A 15,924-nucleotide genomic window follows, 5' to 3' on the forward strand; every position below is an offset into this window, starting at 1 on the left:
ATAATAAGTTTATTGCTGTATGGCTGCAATATGAGATAAATATAACTGATTCTTTTGTTCTTTTTCTTACTCTCTCTGTAATATTGCTCGTCTAAAAAAGAGCAGAATACCAAAACAGCACACTGAAATTAGAACGGCGGCCAGCCTTTATGTGGAATATAAACACGCCATCCTCATTCTTTTTCACATTTCTGATAAGAATCACCGGGAAGGAGAGAGTAGACAGTTCAACAGCTTCTTTCTTTTTCTCCCCCCTACCTCCTCTTTTTCTAATTAACATGGTGCATGTTGTCAGGCTTTGTTTAATAATGCATGATTGCTATCAGCACCGAAATCCTTTGACTGTGGCACTAGTGAATGGGAACACAACAATACCACCAGGGGCTCAGGAAGAAAGACGAGATTGTTTATTTTTCTTTTCCTTTTTTCTAATGTAATAAATCTTCAATGGAAAGCGTCAGAGTCACCGAGTATATGAATGTGAACGTGTTGCATCCAATGTTCAGCGGTGAAAAACTGAAGCAACCTCAGTAGGACTTGTACCCTGAAAAAAAGTTTCTAATTCTGAGCCAGAGCCAGAGTCAAAGCACCGACTCTGAACGAGGACCATCATGGCCCTTTCATAAGGTCCTGGGAATACGCTCATGGAAACCAACTACTAATTAAACTCCTACTAATGCCACTCCATATCCTTATCTTTAATGTTACTTATCATGTTACAAACAAAATCTTCAGCATATCTTATTTGGATTTTATATGACCAATGAACTGGAAGGAACTACAAAGACTGTACCAGAAAACTAATGTCATCATCAATTGCCATTGTTAATAAAGTTGGGTCTACTACTATATTTTAATACTTTATTTTCATTTTGACTTCACTTAATGTATGAATAAATAAATAAACCACGACTTTTAAAATATAACTGTTGGGTTTAGCCCTGGGCCAACGTATATTTGCTTGTAAAATCACCTGTAATGTCAGAAATGGAGTTCCAGAGGCTGTCTGATGCTCTCATAAAGCAGGCAAACGAACACAAATATGCTGAAGTTTGAAAAAGCAGAACATATTGCTCCGCTTGAGCTGTGGGTGATTTCATTGGAAGTGTTGACGTTCACTAGATGCAACATGCACTTGGGGGTGTGTGTTGACCTTCATTCTCCTTTGCTTCAAAATCATCCAGGTAGTTCAGGTATCTGATCAGTATTCTCCTCCTGGACACCTCTGTTTGGAGGTTTCCTAGGCACCTGTCACAGGCCTTCCTGAAGGTTCTACACATCCCCTAGTCTAAGAAGACCTTTGTACCTTCTGGAAAGGGCTAGAAAATGCCACTGGGTTGAAAGCTGTCTGTATTTCCCTCTAACCTGGTGTGGTCACTAAGCACCACATCAGGCTGAATTGCTTACTGCAGTTTTTAGCAGAGTTTATAAACACAGTTTGTGACTGGTTTTATAGGCACTGCTGGGTATTTTACAATCCACATCTGTTGTTTCTTTTTTTAAAATCCCGATTGAAACGGTGTGAGTAATTCAGAATCAGCTGTTCATAGTTGTTATTGAACTAGTTAGCAACAGTCCCGGTTCTTGATTGAAGATACCTTGGTGGAGGAATGTTTCACATGAAATAACTGAAGGAAAAAAGTCTCACTTGGACATGCTTACCCATGTGTCTTTATTTAAAAAGGTGCAAATTATGCATGATTCCGTATTTAGGCGACATTCATTTGACAAGCTGCTGGCTTTCTGGCTGGTGTCTTATCACACCTTAGCACATTATGAAGGAAAGTGCCCGAAAGCATTAACGGCAAACCAGCACCTCACAGTCCTCGCAGCTATGATTTTTGTGTGATAGTGTCTGTGGGTTGAGATTCTCCTCACATTTTCTCACATGGCACAGCCTTTTAGTTGTCTCCCTGCTTGTTACACAACACGCAGATGGTTGAGGTAGCCTCCGTCAGCGAGGTGGGGTGTGCGCGTGTGGTATTGGGAGTGTGTGCTGAGTGCTGCAAATTCTAACCTAATGTCATGTTGTTCTGTAGATTCACACTTCATCAATTAAATCAAAGGCAATCACTTAGCTTTGGAGAAGCAGAGCAGTGAAACGATAACCCAAGGAGAGGGACAGCTGCAGTGCAGCTTTGTCCGCTCGGACTGTTCAGGAGGGGGTTTTATTACTGTTGATTTGAATCCAGTTCACACAGCTGTGAAAAGTCATCCCAGTGTTTCTCAGAAGTGTTTACATAAAATGCTTTGCGTATTCACAGTTCTTTTTTTTCACATTGTAGCAAAGTTTTATTGTTTTATAGGTTTTACTTGAAAAAAACACACAGATAGTTTGACAGATATCTGCAATTTAGTAGGACCCTGAACTCATTGAACACTCCATCCAAACTGCTGTAGGGTCGCATCTCATCAGCAACAGGAAAGCCTTTGATGTTAATCAGACAGAAAAGGAGCACAAAGGAGGAGGGAAGACCTGCAGTAAAAAGGTCAAAAGGTCAGGAGTCATTCCTGCTGTACATGGGCCGCTGGCTCTACTTCTATGCCAGGGGTGTCAAGGTCCAGTCCTTTAGTGCCAGTGTCCTGTAACTTTTGGATGTGACCCAAGTCCAACACATCTGAATGAAGTGACTGAATTACCTCCTCATGCAGCCAAGTTCTACAGCATCTTGGTGTTGGCCTAACAGTTGCAGGACACTGCAGAGAACTTGAGGACTGGAGTTTGACACCTGTGCCAGATGCCGCTGCAGTACAAGACACTCCTGGAAGAAGACATGCTAAGAAACTGCAAATGACTTAAGACTGTGGTGGAGTTTAGTGTTCAAGCAGGGTATTGACGTGAAACATCATAGCTGCAACAGATCATTCTGTTGATCTAAATCAACAGAATGATTTAGATCCAGCTCAAGCTGTCGTGCAACATTTAGCTGCGTCTTTGGTCCAACACCTGAATCAAATGGTTAAACTGCCTCCTCAGCAGCCAGTTAAGTTCTACAGGGTCCTACTGATTGCCTAATTATTTGATACAAGTGTGTTTCAACTCATCTAAAAGTTACAAAACACCAGTTTGACACCTGTGGTTTAGCTCAAAGCCTTTTCGGCTCTTAGAAGAACCAAATCCAATCAAAATAAGATAAATGACTACACAATGATGCAATATTTATCTTATGTAAAATTTGCAAAGTTTGTGTTTTTAATGTGGAAAACCTTGAAAACCCTCAAGGGATGTGAAAACTTTTGGAGGACGCTATAGGTATGCATAGATATTAGCGATTGTGTGCTGTTTGCAGCATGAGTGAAAGCAGAGATTGCATTTTATAGATTCCCTTCGTTGTTGGCCCCTCACCACACACACACACACACGCCCGCATACTGATTCTCACTGTCCACCTTCCAGTTCTCACGCAGGTAGCCGTATCTGTCCTCCACCCAGCCCCCCCTCCTCCAAACACAAACACAAATCGACTGTGACAGGTGCGCTATCTCCCAGTCATTCCGCCATTTACAGCCCACAGGAGTGAAGGAGGGAAAGCCTGAAGTGGGAGAGAGGATGATTGGTAACAGGGAAATTAGGCACTTTGTCATCATCATCGCGCGTGGGGATTTGGCTTCAGCCTGTTTATGTCTTCCTTTTCTACGGTGGTCAGATCTGCCGATATGCAGCCAGCCAACTCAATACCATCGCAAAACTTTTTAGGAGATCTGATGAAGGCCTCCTGGCAGTAACAGCTGAAACAACACCTTCTTATAAGAACAACATCGCAGGCGGGCTCCGCAGTTACTAACCCCCTCTCAGCCACCCCCGCGACTACAGTGTGACGCTCAGATTAGCCGGGAGCCGTGTTATGAGCTGAAGCCTACCGCAAAGCATCCATCACTGAGGATCAAGCTCAGGCTTAAGCAAATGGATGACAAGGGATAGGAGGCAGGCGGCAGCTAATACCAGTTCACTGTATCGCATTGATTTTCCCTGCCGCACAGCGCCCCGTCGATAACAGGCTGCAACATGAAAGGAAAACAGCCCGGCCACTCTGTCTTAAAGATTTTATTTGGTGTTTGTGCTGCTGCGGATGAAAGGGAAAATCTGTGTGTGTGTGTGTGGGGGGGAATTAGAGCTAATAAAGCGTGTTATTTAAGGGGAAATATGATGTGAAAGAAGCTACGATTTGCTTCAGAGTAACTTAATATAATTAAAAAAGCATTAATGTCTCGTTTCTGTAATTTCTGCTAAATATTTAGATTGGGGATGATTTCTCAGGCTGTTATTTATTAGCAGCCGAGTTCCCTCTGTGATCTAAATGCTCTTTAATTATGAAGCTTGTTTGATTGGCGCTCGTGACCTAAGCCGTGAAGACAAAAATCAAGTCGACTCGCCCTTTTATCTGTGGGATTTTTCCCTTCGCTTGCTCTCGCTATCTCGGTCTCTCATGCACATATGCATCCGTGTGAAGTGACTATTCCATTTAGAGAACTGTCAGAATATACCCTGTGAGCACATCAGGCTGTTCCTATCCTCTGTCAGCTCCAGCCGAGGCTGTGTGGGGGTATGTCAGAAATGTGCAGGGATAGATAAAACCCGTGGAGCCAAACAGCTTTGTTTCATTCATTCTCTCTCTCTCTTTCTCTCTCCCTCTTCTCTTCCCTCCCTTCTCCATCTTCATCCTCCGTCCTCCCCTTCCCTCGCCTTGTGCAGGCTGTGAATACCCTGCATCTGAGAAATCAGACCAGACTGACTCACAGGGCTCTGTGAGCCAGTGCCACTGAGGCTGCCAAAGCATGCTGGTGCCAAGCTGTCCCACCATGCACAGAGCCAGACCCACGCTGCTGCTGCTGCCACCGCTGCTGCTGCTAATCCAGGGTCTGCTCCTCCACCTCGCCGACGCTCAAAGTAAGTGGACCGTACGTTTTGACTCGTGGGATGGGGGTGGGGAGGGCTCAAAGGAGTCATCCCGCTGAGTCGGAGAAAGGTTTGGATGTTCTGTTTTTAAATGTCCTCAAACACAAAAAATGACTGAAGCACAATGTGAGCACCAAACATGTACAACTTGTTCGTAAAACTTAAAACAGACACTCTGAAGCAGTATCACAGGGAAGAAACTTTGAGATCTTCTTACGACTTCCAAAGAAATATTAAATTCATGTAAGGTTTGGTTATTTGCATTGAAAGCACTCATGGCCCTTCAAACCATGGTCATCTGTCCCTTGATGATGAAAATAAAACAGGTTTTAAGACATTTCTGTACACAAGTATTCACACTTTTTCTGCTCAGGTTCATTTGAGTTCACTGATCCTCATTGAGATGCTCCTACAACTTGACTGGGGCCTACAGTTTGTAAATATGGCTAATTGGCCATGATTTGTACTGGAACAGACTGGTCTACATAAGGTTTGCCAGTGAGCAACAGAGCAGAACCAAAACAATGAAGCCAGATCAGTTATCTCTGAAACTCAGATACCAGACTGTCAAAGCACAAGGGATAGCAGCACTGGTGCTGCGGTGCCCGTTATTCTGAAATGTGGAACCACCAGAACCCTCACTGCTCTAACAAACTTAGTGCCTTTGAGATAGAGTACCCAGAGAGAAGCCACTCCTCACTACAAGATACGCCACAGTATGCTTGAATGATTTTTTTTTAAATTATCTGGAGAAACAAAATTCTCTGGTTGAATGAAGCACATAGTACCATATTTTGTGGAAAAGGCACTCTTAGTTACCTGCCTAACCCCATCCCTACAGTAAAACACGGTGGTGGCAGCATCGTGCTGTAGGAATGTTTTTCTGCTGCAGGGAAAGGGTGACTAGAGGGTGAGATGAGAAATACATCAGATATAGGAAAATCACAAATGAGTCACTTTGTTGAAGTCTTTCAGCATCCTTGAATTTTCAAAAAAGGAGAAAAAAATCTGCACCAAAGAAATGAACAACAAGGACACATACACCCTCATTTGTTGTTGCTTTTAGATGATTGAAAACATTTCCACCACTTCTCCATGAACAAACATTGACAGAACTGCTACATGTAATGAAAACACATTTAAACATCTTCAGGTATGGCAAATTAATTTAATTAAGTGTTTTTAAAGGTTTAAAATGGCTTGTTATGCTGATGGTGCTATACATTCCCGTAAGAAGTTTAACAATTCCTTAGCCAGGATCAGGCTGATTCTTATTGGCAGAATTGGGCATAAGAGTCAGCAAATGACTTATGTATTTATGAAGAAATTCACACTATTTTATTTTTCCTTCTGGTTTTGTGCAGACAATTTAATTGGTAAGGAAGTGAAATGGAAAATACAGATGAAAATAAACAGAAGTACATTAAAATTCAGAGTCATTACATAGAAAAGAGTATGCAACCTACTTATTTCATCTTTTGGACTCAAAAGCTTTTTAAACAAGCAATACCTTTCAGAGACAGAGTTACACTCCAAGATAAAAAGGAAATCTGACAGGGGAGTTAGTTAAATAACTGACCAAAAAATTGGTATCATTAAAGACATGGCAGGAACAAATACCACAGTTCCTTAAAAAAAAAAGCACAATATGCTTATTGTTGTTTTTTAAAAAGTAAATCTACAATAATTCCCACTACTGAAATTTTTGGTACAATTATGCTATTTATAAAAATAAGATATTTTCATATATATGTAGACTAAGCGACTGTATAGAATAAATACATGACTTGTGGCAGTTTTCAAGTTAAAGGTACTTATTGTGCAGAATATTACACCTTTTTGGTATTCAACTTTATATAGAGCAACACTACAAGCAACAGTGAAATTGTTACTTGAATGACTCAATTTGAAAAAAATCCCTGAGGCAAAATCTCCCCAATGCTTCATTTATGTCCTCTACAGTTACTGCATCCGTTTTACACACTCGTGTTTTACAGGAACAGTAATTGCAGTTGTGCAACGTCCTTCTGTTTACATTACATGTGAAGGAGAGAGACAAGGTTGGTGATGAGAGGCACATTTTAGAAAAAGATCACAATTGTCAAAGGTCTGGGATCACAACAAATAAAACAGAAGCAAATGTACCCTGTACTGAATTAGCATTGTATCTCTGGAGCAAGAGGTTGATGCATTGTCCTGACTAATCAAGGACAAACTGGATTATACACAGAAAATTATAAACATCAAGTGATGAAATGAAATATCCTGTAACAGACAGGGATCTTTCAACCATCTTAAGTTAGGTTCCATATTTGAGAGAGAGCTAAGTTCTGCTGATGAGTTCTTATAAAGAAATTTCAACTGGGTAGACTTTCATATCTCAAGCTCTGAATACCTGATGTTAAAGGAGAAATTAACATTTTGGGACATTTGATGAAAATTCAGGTACTCATTTGATGCATTGTTTCATAAAACATTGAGTAGCTGCAGCCCAAAGAGTAAGCAAAATAGTTAAGTGATGAGTTAAAAAGAACATCATTTAAAAAGTGATTGGTGGCCCTCTTTTTGTTTCTGCACCCTGATTGTCCATGTCTTTTAACACAAGAAGACAGACATTATTACTCTGTGCACATAAAACACATAAAACTCTGGTTTGTAGAAGGCTTTCTGTGGCAACGCCTTGAAAGGACTTTAAACCACGAGGGTAAGACAAAACAGCTGAAATAATTTTCAACCCATTTCTATAACTAGCACATCCCTATTATGAAATTAATATTTTAAGTACTGACATTTCAAAAAGCATTTTATTTACAGGATGGTAAATAGTATTATTGGAAATTAGAATTTTTTTTACATATATAAATTTCATATCCTTGGTCTAGCTTACACTTTATGCCTTGTAGTTCTTATTAAATGTGCTTTAAACAACAACAATAACAAAAAACATCAATATTTCCCACTGACCAAACTGCTCATCTCACTGAAGCTCAAAATATGTTTCTGTCCTTATTTTCTAATACCCCCATTTATTTTTTCTTCGTCATTTTTGTTCGGCCTGTGCCAAGAATATCACAATGAGAAATCTTCTGAATTGAGTTACTCGACATCAGACATCTGCTCAGTGATGTGTGACAACAGTTTTCAAACCTCATTGAGCTTTGGTCCTACACCAAAGATTCCCCCCCACCAACACCCCCTCATCCTCCTCCTCTTTCTTTTAACAGGAAGATCCATGAATCATTAGCTCCATAGTGAGATGAATAAAAATTTTATTGCTCCCTTTTGCACTGACTGAAATCCCCCCTCGGTTCAGCCGAATGTCTCCGACTGACTGAAGGGATCATTCACCCAAGGTCATATACAACGGAGCCACGCAAAGTGAAATTGATGGGCGAAATTTTAAACTTTGTGCTTGAGAAATGTTCCCTGCAATCTCTTCAAATGGCCTTTATTTTTCTTCTTCCCTTTTCTACCGCTACATATGTCTCTCAGCAGGAGAGGAAAAACAGTGTTACAGCGTATTCCTCTTTTTATGTACTGCTCTCCAGATTTATAGACATGGTTTCGTTTATGGGAACTTTGCAAACAGGGCATTATACACTATATTGTCAAAAGTATTCTCTAATCTATCCAGTTCATTGTATCAAGGTGTGCCAACCACTTTCTTGGTCACAGGAAATAGAAAATAGAAGATGTAGGCATGCAAAAGATTGTTGTTAGGAGCTCAATGAATTCCAATGTGGTACCAATTGTAAAATATCTCCAAAATATTTTACAATGAAATTTCCTAACAACAAATTTGAAGGAAATAGAAATGGCAGCAACTTGGCTACAAAGTGGTAGGCTTGTAGAGTCATTGCATGGGGCTGCAGGATCCTGAGCTTGGATAATCACCAACTTTCTGCAGATTCAGTAGGTACAGACCTTCGTGACCTTCATGTTGGCTCAGGAACACCGCCGAGAGCTTTATGGAATGGGATTTTATGTCACTGCAACAGCATCTAAGCCACACATGGGTATAAGACATGTTGCCACTGGACTCTAGAGTAGTTTCTGGAGTGATGAATAATCTCTCAGCTTCTCTGTCTGGGTTTGGCAGTTATCAGGAGAATAACTTTTTTTTCAAACATTTTGAGGACATCCTCTTTGTGTCATGATATGTGTCTGAACACAACACAAGGTCCACAAAGACATAAATGAACAAGCTTGCTGTGGAGGAACTTGACTTTCCTCCTTTCCAAGCTGACAAAACACCTTTGAGATGACTTGGAAAGTGAACTGTGAGCAAGATCTTCTTGCCCAACACCATCGTGCTTCTGGAAAGCCTTCCCAAAAGAGTAAAAGCTGTCACAGCTGTTAAGGGCTGTCTGACATCATATTAAACTCTACGGATTAGGAATGTGAGGTAACTCATGCCTGTGCGTGAAGGCAAATAAGCAATAACCTTTGACAATATAATGTACGTTACAGAGGAAGTTATCCGAAACGTTCATGTTCCGAAGCATAGTTTCAACTAAAATAACAGCTGTCACCATTCAGACATTCCTCCACTGCATTTGAGCCCAACTGTAACAGAGAGCTGCACAACTGTAATAGTTGACACCCCCACAACCCCCCTTAATCCTCCCAAAAAAAGAAAACTCGTGGCTAGTTTCCTTCCTCTAGCTGTCTGATCGCCTGCAGCTGCCATTACCCTCACACTCTACTTTAAACAGCTGTGCTGGGCCGTCGTTTCCAAGCCAAAACAAACGTCACATGAGGGGAGTCGTGGCAGCGGCTGTCTGTCTGTGACTGAAAGAGTGTCTGGGAGTTCGGCAAGGGGGGTTTATTGGGGTGAGGTGTGGAATACGTCTGGCAATACAAAAAATCGGGATTTTAGTCTTTGTTGCCATGCTGCCTGAACGCCCAGGTTTTTCAGCTTCCCTTCATTGTTTTTCTTCCTAATCGCTCTCTTGTCAGTTTTCTCATTTCTTTTTTCTTCCCCTACCCACTTCTTTGTTTTCCTCCTTCGTTTTCTGCTCGGCTGTTTTGGATGCTCTGCACCAGCCTCCGTTGAGCAGCTCACAGGAGCATTCATTTCCTCAGCTGTTCCGCTGCATAACCATATCCAGCCCAGACGAGCTCAGACTTTTTTCCTTATGTACGAAGGATTCACTAAAATTTAACGGTGGGCCTGAAGAGAAAACGGTGCTCTGTGTCCAAACCAGGTCCATTTGGGTGTGAGTAACCCTGGAGGCTGAGTCTGCCTGCTCAACAGATGGCACCATCATCAGCAATTCTCATCTTCTGCTCTCTTCTAAAAGAAAATGGCATAAGACATACTCAGTGAACATTTTAGTGATGAGTCCTACAATTTCTTGCAAAAGTATTCCTACTTTAACTTTTTTTTTTCAAATGTTACAGACATAAGCTTCAATATATCTTATAAGGATTTTATCTGGCACACCAAAGGAAAAAGAAAAGTGATTATCGTTTTCAAAAAGTGTATTCTGTGAAGAGTTTAGAGGTTTGTTAAAGAACAAATGTGAACAATCACTGTCGGCCAAGGAACACAGCAGACAATTAAGCTTTACTCTGTAATGTTATGCAGCAATACCCAAAGTTTTGATCAATGTGCAATTCATCATCTCAACACAGAACAGGCTTGGCTCAACTGAGAACCTATCAAGACATGGGTTGCACCTAAACTGACAGGCGAGGAGAACATTAACTGGGAAAGCAGACAATAAGCCAACGGTAGCAATGGAGGATTTGCAGATATCCTCAGCTCAGGTGGGGAAATCTGTGGACTGTACTATTAGAGGTTGGTCACTTCACAAACCTGATCTTTAAGGAAGAACAGGAAGAAGACGGCTTTGGTTGAAATTAACAAATCAGTTTACCTAAAACCTTGGAAGGGCCTCTTCAAATACATGGAAGACAATTCTGCGGTCAGTGGAGACATAAATTGACATATTTAACTTTTATTAGTATAAAAAAATATTAAAACATGATTTTTTCTCTTCCACTTCACAAGCATCCACCACTTTTTGTCTTTATGAAATAAAGACCTAATTAAGACTTTTACATTTGTTTGTAAAATCAGTGACAGATTTTCGAATCCAGTGAATTGATCATTTCAAACCAAATATTTTTAGAAGGTTATTTTTGATTTGCTTTCCCTAATCATCTTTTCTCTTTGGTAATTTCTCTATTGCTCTCCACCCTTTTTTTTCCCCTTCACTATTTTTCACCTTCTTCTACCCCTCAGTTGTGGCATTTTTAATTTGTGTGGCAAATTGGGCTTGGCGATGGTATGAAAGAGGGCCATAATTGCCTCTGGTGGGCTGAGAGGAGCAAGCACAAGAGAGGCAACATATAATTTACACCTTTCACTGTGAGGCGAAGCCAGAAGAAACCATCTGAGATGACAGTGGAGGTATTGAACAATAATAAAGGTGTCAAATTGCATTTTTAGGAAAATCCTGCCTCAGACACCAAACCGTCCATTTGAGGCCGTCCTCTGCTGGAACATGTCAAACGTGGGCCTAATAGCGTTTTAATTGATTACTCACTTTGGATGGCATGGTGAGTCACAGTGAGCCAGCATGATTCCCTTTAACACGTCAAATGAGTATTGACAGACTCAGCCAGCCTCTCGACATGAAGATGTTAGCACCCGCAGCCCATCTCTGTCTCTCTCTTTTTCATGAACAAACCAGAGCAGAACAAGCATTCCCAGCATTCACACCCGCTTAATGTATTAGCAAACGCTGCTTTAGAGCCAGCAATCAAAGGTGGGCCACATGGGATAAAATCAGCAGATCATCTATTGAAGTTCTCTTGATGCGCCGCAGGGTGAAAAAGGCAGAACAGAGAAGTGTGACAGCAGAATTATTTGCATGTTAAAGCCACAATGAGGAATTAAGACACATCTGTCTCTATAGTATGTTAGTGCACCGTTCTTTCATAATTGCATACTCATACTTCTCTCTTTTTTGGGGGTAGGGGGAATTGTAGATGTGACGAACCAATTAGTCATATACTCTGCATTGAAACTGCATCGGAAGATACAATGCAGTAGTTTCAATACAGTCTAGGGAAAAACTTAGCGATATATTAAATCAGTTGATTCTATCATAATTTGCTGTAAAAGAAAAGGTTTTAGCTTTTTACTGCTGTGGAGTACACAGATGCGTGTTAACAAAAACTCAAGGCATACAGACATCAGCTCCTTGTAGGAGCAATTCAGTCAAAATTTAGGCATTATTTTTTGACAGCAGTTCTAAAGGAAGATGCATTCTCATAAACCTCCTTGAAATAATCCAGGTGGGAGGAAAAATCCGTCAAAGAATAGAAACCTCTTTCGAAGAACAATAGCTTTAAGTTACTTGTGCTGAAGGTGTTTCTGCAAGCCATTAAATATTGAGATTTGCTCATATTTTTTCCCCAAACATGAATGTTAAACCACATTTCACAAGCATCCAATATCTAATGAGAGCTTGTTTGTTGAGTGACACTGCAACAGCAGTCAGCAATAATGGATATTTAATGTTTTGTTCTTCTTTGTTCTTTTTACACAAATATATTTGAGAAAAAAAGAACAAAAACATCAAAAAATGCAATTTTTGCAAAAGATCTTTTGCATGTTTTATGATGCAAAAGATTTTTTGCATCATAAAATAAAATTACGTCATATTCAAGATTATTCAGTCGTGACTGTTTTTTAATTAACGTTGCTTGCTTTTTTGTGTCAAGAATGAACTTTTTTTTTTTTTTTTTTTTTACCACATGGCCTCAAAGTAAAGCAATCTAGGTTTGTGGTAAATCTCTGCAGACAGCCAAAAAAAATACAAATTAAATAAATTGCTCCATTGTTGTCATTTGCACTGTATATGTGAACCAATAACTGTCTCTGGTCATTTTGTCAACTGTTTTTTTTTAAAGATTCAAAATTTCCTTATCAACTATAGATCTTTAGACCACTTATGAATCAACACGAGAAATTGTTCCCTCTGTGTGAACAGAGTCATGTGAAAAGCAATGAACCAACTCCAGTACTAACATGTATAAACTGTCAAAGTCCTAGTAATTGCCTCTGCACATACACTCACTAAACAAATTCACCTTGTAGCATGTCCAAAGGCTAATGATACTCTATTCCCCAGATTACGTCGGGTTATAATATGTGTGTTTTATGCATGCCCGGCCTAATATGAATTATTGTAAAATAGTCTCGTATTTGCATATAGGCTCCCGGGCTGTACTAAAATTAACATTTTTACAACAGCTCAAATTAAATCCCTATGCTTAATTTGCCTGCATGCTAATTTGAATTAAATTGAGTCTATTCCATTTGCTCTTCCACTCGTACCCACACAATCATGTACGAACGCACAGTATGTACTCTGAAGAGCTGCATCCTGCGATTCCCACACACCTCCCTTCTTACACACACGCACACCGCCTGGCACACATTACACCAGAAACACACAAAACACACCAAACCTTACATGTTCGTGGTCTCATATTAAATGACATTAAAAGCGAGAGGGGAACAGGACTCGAGGTTGGATCCAACTTTTAAATCACCACATTTCCTCAAGTCTGCCGCCCTCGTTCATCATCCTGCCGGACACTGCTCAAGTGGAAATCTCATTGTTGGCTCCACTCGTTCATTTCAAAACGTGTCCTGGTACAGTATATCTTTGAGAACGTGCATCGATATCCGCAAGGGGAGAGCATACATCAAAAATACATGTGGTGAAAACACCTTTGCCACTTGTGTATTGGAGAGCGCTAGGGCTAAATTATCGCCTAGTTAGTTGGGTGAAGACTGAGTCTAAGATAAAAACATGTTATCAAGGGTTTGCAAGATTCCGCTTGCTTGCAGATTGAACTAAATGAGAAAGAACTCATTATCATTTCGTCTGCTGTAAATTCCTGCGCCAACTGCTTGTCAACAACGTGCTGTGCAATTACGTCTAAAGGTTGTATTAGCCCCATTATTAACTCAATGAATGCCGACTTCTCCGGCAACTGTGCCCAAGTGTATTATTTAAGACCATTAGCCTGCACATGTGGATTGCGGTCATTTTCTTTCACATCAGGACAAAAAAATTACACAAAAGCCAAGCAATTTTCATCACACCCCTGACCTTCCCACTCAAGAAAAACAGATAATCACATACGACAGAGGCATGTTGTTCAGGGCCCACATGAAGGTAATTAAATGTTCGCCCTCATTTTCAAAGTGCACTTAAAAAATAACTGGCTTGAAAACGGTGGAGTCATTTATCTGCATTATAGCATTCACTTTTCAGTGTGGGAATATTGACAAAGTAAAAGTGCTTGAATCGAATTTGCGAATCCATTTTGGTGGTCGTCAACAAAACTCACAAATGCCCTTTTCAAAAGCCATGATCCACAAGATGTTCAAGAAACACAAGAAGTAACTAACCTCACAAAGTTTGAGGGAAACCCCCTCTCAAAATATAAATCCAGTCAAATATATTTTGCTCCCAGATGGATTTTCTTTAAGTCAGCCAAGAGTTGCTAATTAAATGCACTTAAAAAATTCAGCAAGAACGTTTTATTGTTTTAAGCAGCAGTTGAAGCCAACTAATGACAGATTGGCCAGACAGTAGCAATAACCAGAGTAAAAATGTAATACTCATCCATCTAAAATTGGTCATAAAAACATTTTCAGTCATAAAATTACATATGCAGACTTCTATCTATTTACAATGTATTTAAAAAATATTTTACTTTTTCAGATTTTTGCCCTGTCACTTTTAAATGTTTTAGATCATGAAACAAATTTTGATATTAGGTAAAAATAGCTGGAGTAAATACAAACAGCATTTTTTTTCCCCCTTTTAAATATTAAGATAAACTTTGTTATCCAAACCTATTTCACACAATGGGAATACGGTATGTAATTCACATCCGGTAGAGGAGACTAGTACTTTATCTCACTGAGAGATTTGGATGTCCTTTTTCCCTAAATAAGTGCAATTATTATTTGAAATTGGAACTTCATATTTATTGTGTCCATCTGCCTCTGATATTAGCACTACTTTGATGATATTTTGTTGGTTTGAAACATAGAAGCATGACACAAAAAAGCAACTACAGAATAAATCTGTCAGGGGGCGAATTCTTTGTCGTTTTACACCGCTGTGTAAACCTGGGGAAAGCTGGGAATAAAAGAACAATCTCCATGAAATAAAATACTGCCGTAAAGAGAAATGGTCATTTTTAAACAACAAGGTCGTAGAAAAGGTCATGCAGAAGACAATATGACGACTTGTAGTTTATTGGGCGTCCTACCCTATTGTCATTCAATGAATTTCCTCTCCATATGAAACAATGTATTTCAGTCAACCTGATACCGCCTTATCAGTCCTTGGAGCACTTAACATGCCATAAAAACAATGGCGGACCACAACAAAGGAGTGCACCTCACTCTCAGTTACTATACTTACACAAGCCTCTCCTGCCTCACACAAGCGCTCAAACAAAGCCGAGCTTGTCACATGTCTTTAGAGCCGGTGAGTTGAGCACAATGCCAGCTGTTTTGCATCTGCTGGGCTTACATTTGGCACAGCACCGGTGCTGCTGGCACGCGCACTAAATCCAAACACCCTTCACACGCCGTGCCAGTGAACCGTAGCAAAATGCAGGTGCTTTGTGACATTGCCGCAGTGACAGTGCAATTAATAGATTGATGTTGTAGCTGCTGCAATGGGATTACTTGGCCAGTCAGGTCTGAAATACATGAGCATTCAGTGTGCAGTTGATGTTTCATGGCAGCGTGAACAATGAAGAGCGTGAGATCATTTCGTCTGCACAAGCTACCTTTCCAACAAAGTGGGTGGAAAGAAGCAGACGAAAATAGAATAGGCTTTGTGTTTTTTTTGTTGTTTTTTTTTTTTTTAAATATATAGTCATTTGAAAACATCACCATAGAAAAACACTGCATTTGGAAACAAGGGATGCACCAAATGCGCAGCAGGTGGGGGTAACTAAATGATTTTCCTCTTCCA

At 40.1% G+C, this 15,924-nt stretch overlaps 1 protein-coding gene across 33 annotated transcripts in view; it reads left to right on the forward strand.

Moving 5' to 3' along the window:
- Positions 1-15,924, forward strand: part of ptprd (protein tyrosine phosphatase, receptor type D) — a 463,922-nt gene that overhangs the window by 330,824 nt on the left and 117,174 nt on the right. For all 33 annotated transcript variants that reach the window (XM_023346243.1, XM_023346261.1, XM_023346260.1 and 30 more), the window contains one exon: positions 4,694-4,888. In XM_023346243.1, the coding sequence (XP_023202011.1) occupies positions 4,777-4,888 (112 nt within the window). In that variant the 5' untranslated portion in view covers positions 4,694-4,776. The remainder of the gene's footprint in view (positions 1-4,693; positions 4,889-15,924) is intronic.

The sequence above is a fragment of the Xiphophorus maculatus genome, chromosome 14, assembly GCF_002775205.1.
Source record: "Xiphophorus maculatus strain JP 163 A chromosome 14, X_maculatus-5.0-male, whole genome shotgun sequence".
In the NCBI taxonomy this organism is placed as follows: Eukaryota; Metazoa; Chordata; class Actinopteri; order Cyprinodontiformes; family Poeciliidae; genus Xiphophorus; species Xiphophorus maculatus.